The following is a 7,241-nucleotide window of genomic DNA, read 5'->3' on the forward strand; positions in this document are numbered from 1 at the left end:
GTTTACATAACCTCTTTAACACACTACTTCTCCGCTGCGAAGTGCGGGTATTTTGCTAGTCTACTTATATGTCCTACCTAACACCCCCACACCCCCCACATTGGTGTCCTTCCTGATCAAATGCATCTTATCAAGACATCCCAATACCCCATAAACCTGTGCCCTTCTATCCTACCCCAAGATGAGCCATGTGTTTAAACTTTCTAATCCCCTCAGTCTTCTATGGACTGAAAGGTCAGAACTTCAGAGAAGACCACCATGTCAGTTCCACTCCTCAGTTTGTCATTTAACTCCTTGATTGTCAAAGTGTCATTCTGCCCACACATTTGTCTCCTGTTCCAGTATGGCCAATGAGAACTAAATCCCCCCAACCTTTGCCAGCAGACTGTTCACCCTTCCGAGGAGGTATCCCAACTGTCCATCAGGTAGACAGCACATCCTACAAGAGTCTGACCACACAAGAACACAAACCTAAATCTCAATCCCTCTGGTGACTGAGTCCTGTACTCTCACTGCTTTTGACTTTCTGGGGTGACTGGTTTTCAATTGACCCGCTGGGGCTCCTCCAACACAGACTTATCACAGTCACCGTCAAGCTCCACAAAGACCTCAAAATGGTTGGTAACTTCCAGCTCTTAGTTGGAGCGCTTGGCCTGTGTGCACCTGTAGCCTTGTGTGTACTGCATGTCCAACAATGACACACCTGTTTCTACCTGTCTGCTTGAAGTCTCCTCTCAGGTTCACACTATCCCCCTGAAAGACACCTGGGTAAGATCTGTAATCTCCTACTTCACCACAGGTTAGCCACATCCTCAAGTTCAGTGACCATGACTATAAGGTGCAGGAACAGCTGGCATCTCCCAAACATCAAAGTCAACCTACAAAACTCCATTTTTTTTTTTTTTTTGTTCTTTTTCAAAAATTCTCTTTATCACTTTCAGGTCTCCATGAGACACACAGAGGTGGTGTGTCTGAATCCACAAAAACTCTAGAGGATCAGGCTTCTCCTGGATATCCACACACCAGAACTGTGGGCTTTGAGACTCGATACACAGAGCTGATGATCATCAAACAGTTCAAAAGAACCTACAGTGAGAGGCACCATGAACTTGAGAAGATGGGGAGAACTCATGCAAAGCTGATAGAGGAGCGGACAAAGGAGAAATGTGAGCGAATCTGGACTGAGCAGCTTTTTAGTAGGAGTCCTGGAAGTGAAACAGACCCTCACATTGTAGTGGTCAGTGGAGTGGCTGGAATTGGGAAGACCACCATGGTGCAGAAGATCATGTTTGACTGGGCCAGAGGCACTCAGTACCAGAGGTTTGCATTTGTGTTCCTGTTTAAATTCAGAGAGCTCAACCTACTAGACACAGAGACAGAGCCACAGATGCCTCTGACCAGTCTGATTGCAAGGCACTATAAATATCTCAATGACGCGAGACTGAGGGAAATCCTTCAGAAACCCAAATCTCTGCTCTTTATATTTGATGGACTGGATGAGTACAAACACAAACTGGAATTCAAACCAAGAAAACTCTCCTCAGACCCAGTTGAGAGCTTCTCTGTCCACATCTTGGTCTCCAATCTGATCAGAGGGATATTACTGAAGGGCTGCACAGTCCTGATAACCACCAGACCAACAGCCCTGGAGTCCCTAGACATGAAGAGAGTTGATCGATTTGTAGAGATCCTGGGGTTCTTCCCTGAACAAAGGCTGATGTACTTTAAGAAGTTCTTTGGTGATGCTTATCAGGGCTCTGAGGCTTTTCAGTACGTAGAGGAGAACGCCATCCTGTACACCATGTGCTTCAACCCCTCGTACTGCTGGATTATCTGCTCTGTGCTGAAGAGCCACTTCATGACACCTGAAGAAGAGCGAGGATCTGCCCCCAGAACTGTCACTGAACTCTTTGTGATGTTCCTTCACAACATTCTCACCAATCATAAGCGAGAAGCCAAGAACCAGCAAGAGATTCTGATCAAACTAGGAAAGATGGCTTATTATGGGTTGGCTAACAGAACTCTAGTGTTTTATGATAAGTTTGAGATGTCCACCTTTGGTCTCCAGCCAGTCCTGTCCTCTCCATTCCTCTCAGGTTTCCTCAAAGAAATCCTTCAGAGAGAAAGCACTCTGGAGCACACAACGTACACATTCTACCATCTCACCCTGCAGGAGTTCATGGCCGCCTGCTCCTTCTACCTCAATCCATCAGGGGGCATTGAGGAGCTGCTTGAGAAGTTGGACTCATGTAAAGATGGCCGGTTTGAGATTCTCACTCGATTCTTGGCAGGACTGGCCAGATATTCTGTATTTAAAACACTGAGGGGAGTCATGGGGGAGTTTGAGAGGAAGACAGCAAAGCGAATACTGGAGTGGGTGAAGCAGAAAGCTGAACAGACACTATGGAGACGAAATAAACGTGAAGCTCTGCGATTGTGTCAGTGGCTCTATGAGACTCAGAATAAGAAATTAATCAGAGACGCCATTGGGAAGGATTTAAAGATGGAGTTTAGTAAGATGACTTTATCTCCTCTGGACTGTGCTGTACTGGGCTCTGTCATCAGCTGCTGTGGAGAACTTGAGGAGCTCAACCTGTCACAGACAGAGCTCACCTCAGAGTGCATCAGGAGACTGGCGCCGGGGCTCATCTGCTGCAGATGTGTCAAGTGAGTAATAAAACATCAATGAGTTTAGTTTGACTGTCTGTGGACACAGAGGGGTGACATTAGTGTGTCCATCAGGGGGTGTCAGGCCTACAAATAGATGAGGGTCCATGTCAGAACATACACTGCTGTGTGTCACAGTGCCACCTGAAAGCCACAACAGCAGCTCAATAACAACAGAAATCAAATAATAATTTATATAGAAATTCACTATTAGACCCTCTTTGTTGAGAAGTGAGAAAAGTACAACTGATTAGAAAGTTCTAGAAAAGTCATTTTCGTGTTATTGTTAGATATGTCTGTGCATTGAAAGCCTGTTTTGTAATTTTTGTATTGTGTTATTTTTAAAACAATTTTTATTAATAGCTGCAGGAATCAATAACTTTAATCACAATAAGTCAGTTACAAATCTGTAGAATATTCACTTTTGTCTAAAGAAGCTTATAGGTAATAATGAGACTCTCCTTCATCGTGGAGAATATGAAAGATCAAACACACCTCAGTGTCCACAGAACAGTGACAAGTGACGGGGACACAACCTGTGTGGGGTCTTCATTGATAAATAAACTGTGGTGTGTGGTGTGACAGGAGATAAGCGAGCAAAACACTCCTTAGCCCCCCAAGTAGACGTCATCAGGCAGGTGACGAGGTCAGACACTGGTCAGAGATCGCACAATTATGAATTAGGACAAATGTAACAACAAATGCAGTGCATTTAAAAAATAAAGAAAATGTTCATCACAGGAAAAAAAAAATAATAATAATAACCAATATGAAAATTCAAAGGAAAGAATTCATCTGTTGAACTCATTCAAATCAATAAATAAATATTAAATAAATAAATAAATGAATAAATTCTGCTCTAAGAGCCCAGCAGCCATCAGCTGACTAAAGTGGCTCCCTATGGTGAGACAAACCACAGCCGTTTAACCTGAGTGCTCCGTCCACTAAACCTGAGCCGCTTCTCCCAAATCAGTTCCCCTCCTGAACTGAAAATCCCCCCTCAGTCTGCTGTCACAGGTTTGTAAATGAACCAGCTGTCTGCTACACTAAATGAACATGCAGCCATCTTGTTATTCATTCTGGGAGTCCCCCACTAATAAGAATAATACGGTTAGCACTAATGAACTCCTATAAGAACAAAAGAGACAACAAACCAACTTCCTCCGGCCGGTCGTCTCTCCCCGATTGCTGAGTTTGTTTTATTTCACCTCATCACTCGTCAATCACAAATCACCAGCAGCCTCATATTGGCGTCCAACGGCAGCAGCTGCGTCCTTCGCGTGAACTGCGGGTGTAGTCAGGAATGTGGAGCCCCCCAAATCAAATCACAGTGACGCCCCACTTACATCATTCTGACTAATTTTGACAACAAATTAAATACTTTCAAAAATAAGTAAATGAAAGAACTTGCTACTAACTCAAGGTGGTCTCGTTATTTATGGTTGATAAAACATTTTAAGTACAAGTGGGGCTGCAGCCTCTCACACCTAAACACTGAAACATCTTTGTATAGAAAACAAGATTCAAAATGTAATCTTTTTAATGGAAACACAAGTTCCATAATTACCGTACTTTGTTAACAATTTTCTAAAAAATAAATCTTTTTTTTATAAAGTCATTTTAATAAAACACACTATGGCTCATCTAATAATTGAAGTACCAGTCTGAGGGGGCTGCCATTGTGCCAGTGCCCTCCACAGAAGAGTCGTCGTCTGTCGCTGACATCACGTGTGCTGTAGAATGTAAAGTAATCATACGTGAGTGCTCAGTTATTTCACGTGTGCTGCGGTCATATTAATACTTTTTTTAAAGTAATTTATATCCTGTGCCCAGTATGTCATGAAAGTGTAAAGTGATATCTTTATAAATTAAAATGCTGATTATAAAGAGCGTAGAGTTGGCGGAGAATAAACAGCCTGTAGCAGAATCTTTGTGGTGAGCAGTCGGTGATGAAGGAGTCCGCGCTGAGCATGAAGAGGTGCCATGAAGAGACAGCACTGACCCTCAAACACTTCAGAGACCCTTCTGTGCTGCTAAAGTCCATCAGTCCAAGTGCTCGGCCGCCCGCCCGCCGGTGAGTGGAGGTGAAGGTCCAGCCTTGGAGTGTCGCCCAGAGCTGAGCGGAGTACAATACAATAGCATACAGTGTGTGTGTGTATAGCGCAGGGACAGACTCTCAGGTGAGTATTGATGATCATAAATATACAATTAGCACAAGTAAAGAAACAGATTTGTAAAACACACAGAAAACAACGGAGAGAGAGAGCTACAGGAATGGAAAACAACAAAATCTGTCAACTAATTGATTGCTGAACTCTGGTCTGGTTATTCAAAAAAATGAAAGATTTGTATTTCATTTCAGTTCAGTTTTAATTTCAGTTTAGTTTTTATTTTTCATCTTTTCCTTTCACTTTTATTTTGTTTAACATAACACTTTTTCGTCACTTCAGTTTCAGTTTTCATTAACAATCCTAACCTCTGAACTCCGGCTGTCTTCACTCCTACTGTAGAAATATGGAGTTCACCTCTGGAACTCGTTTTAGTCAAAGTGATCCCTTCACGGGGGGGGGGGGCAGCACAGAGGTGAGCACTGCTACCCCACATCTCCAGGGTCAAATCCCACCCTCTTCACTGACTACTTAAGGTCTTTAGGGTGTAAAGCAGTTCAGAAGTAAACCCCCCGATGATCGTCACGTAGCTGACTGGCCTGTCCATACGACAGCAGGACATTAGCAGCAGATTTGTGATGGAGTCACACCTGAGAGTCGACACCATCAGGACTGGCAGCCCTGACACCATGTGGTGTGCCAGCTCTGTGTGGTCAGCAGTGACATGAGAAGGTCATCAGTCTGACCACTTCATGGGCTCACATGTCACGTGTCACTTTATATTTACTAACTGACTGAATGTCTTGTCTGAATTCTAGTAATCGACTGACTGCCACCTCTAATCTGACAGCCATATTTAAAATGTTTCTATGTTCACAAACCAAATCCTCAATAGATGGACAGCACTGTGACTTGTATTGTCATTGTGAATGTCCACTCAGGTGGCTTCTCATCAAGCAGTGACATTAAATGACCAACATGAGTTGATTTTTAGAATCAGGATTTGCCTCCCAATCAAACACGTCCTTTGTTAATTCAAACATCTCCTCCATCTTTAGGGTCTCCAGTAAAACAAATCACATGAGGACTGGCTGGTCCTTTACGTGACTCCCACCAGCTACTGGCAGACCACCAGCACCTTGATTTATGTGAGCACTTGAAGTAGAAAGATCAGTTAGAGTTTGTAACAAAGTAGTTATGACTTGCATCATCGGGGTCTTTAAATCTTTAACCTCTCCCTGGAGGGGCTTCATATCTTTGTAAACCCGTCTTCTTTCACTGATTCACTCATTTTGAATGATCTGAGTTTAAATAAGAACTAAAATCAAAATGGCAGAAAGAAAAGGGACTGAGAGAAAGATGGGAATCGAGAGCCAGAAGAGGAGATCAGAACTGAAAGATCAAAAAGCCGAGTGTCAGAACTGAAAGTGAAATCCAAACTCGCAGTTGAAACACAAAGCACCAGTTGTGATGTCTGACATTTAAACACACGTCTGCTTATTCTTTATGTCACATCCACAAACTCAGATACCGCAGAAGTCTAATGGACTGAACTTTATACTCCTTGATCTTTGACAAAACACTTACTGTGACCCTGAGTGTCACTTTGTAGCAACTCCTTTACAACAGACACACAGAATAGTGACACACAAGAACTGAAGATGGCATCACTAGAAAACAGAAAATATCATCAACTACCTCAAAGTGTAAAGAATTCAGAAGAAGTCATAACAGAAATAACACAAAAACACTAAAGAATTACAAAAACAAGAATAACTTTAGAATATTCACATAGTTAAAAAAAAATGCAAATCTTAACAATAACACAATAAGACAAACATGGGGTACAAGACCACTGAGCAGCTCACCTCAGTCTTGGAGTTTTTGAAGGAGTGAAAAGTCTGACACCACCCAAGTCCTGCAGTCCACAGCCTGACGAAGGCCTGAAATGCGGCGCTGACTTCTCAGCTGACTTCGTCTTTGGCTCATCTTCTCGTCGGCCATTAAGAAGATTTCAGTTGAGTTGAGCACACAAACTGAGCTCAGTGTTTGTAGATCTGTGACAATTCAGAGTTTGTCCAATGACATTTGATTTGTGGCCCTTGTCACTTGTATGTCACTCTTATTTGTACACATTTTACTTTAGTTGTTTATTGTCAGCACATCCTTGAGCACTTGACTCATAAATGTGAAGCCACCAACTCCCCTGAAGTCTTATCAGTATAAAAATGAAAAAAGAATCAGCACCAAGAGCCGAGAGCTCAGTCGTGTGTTCAGATTTGCACCCTGGTCCCTGATGTGTGTCTAACCACTGTGCCACTGTCCTGTTCATGTCACACGTTTGAGTGTCTGTGTGTCACTTCAGCCCTCCTTAGCCTTCACACTTTGACCAAATGTTTAACAACACAATAATCAAACACTTCAGTCAGTCGACATTTTAGGTCATCTAAAGACACCAAAGTGTCC

At 42.9% G+C, this 7,241-nt stretch overlaps 1 protein-coding gene across 1 annotated transcript in view; it reads left to right on the top strand.

Annotated features, from left to right (window-relative positions):
• Positions 1-2,667, top strand: part of LOC114644889 (NACHT, LRR and PYD domains-containing protein 3-like) — a gene marked incomplete at its 3' end in the record, with an annotated part of 31,504 nt that extends 28,837 nt beyond the window's left edge. Inside the window, exon 5 of the mRNA XM_051921827.1 lies at positions 942-2,667. Within this exon, the coding sequence (XP_051777787.1) occupies positions 942-2,667 (1,726 nt within the window). The remainder of the gene's footprint in view (positions 1-941) is intronic.
• Positions 2,668-7,241: the final 4,574 nt, after the last annotated feature.

This window comes from Erpetoichthys calabaricus (genome assembly GCF_900747795.2).
Source record: "Erpetoichthys calabaricus chromosome 1 unlocalized genomic scaffold, fErpCal1.3 SUPER_1_unloc_26, whole genome shotgun sequence".
In the NCBI taxonomy this organism is placed as follows: Eukaryota; Metazoa; Chordata; class Cladistia; order Polypteriformes; family Polypteridae; genus Erpetoichthys; species Erpetoichthys calabaricus.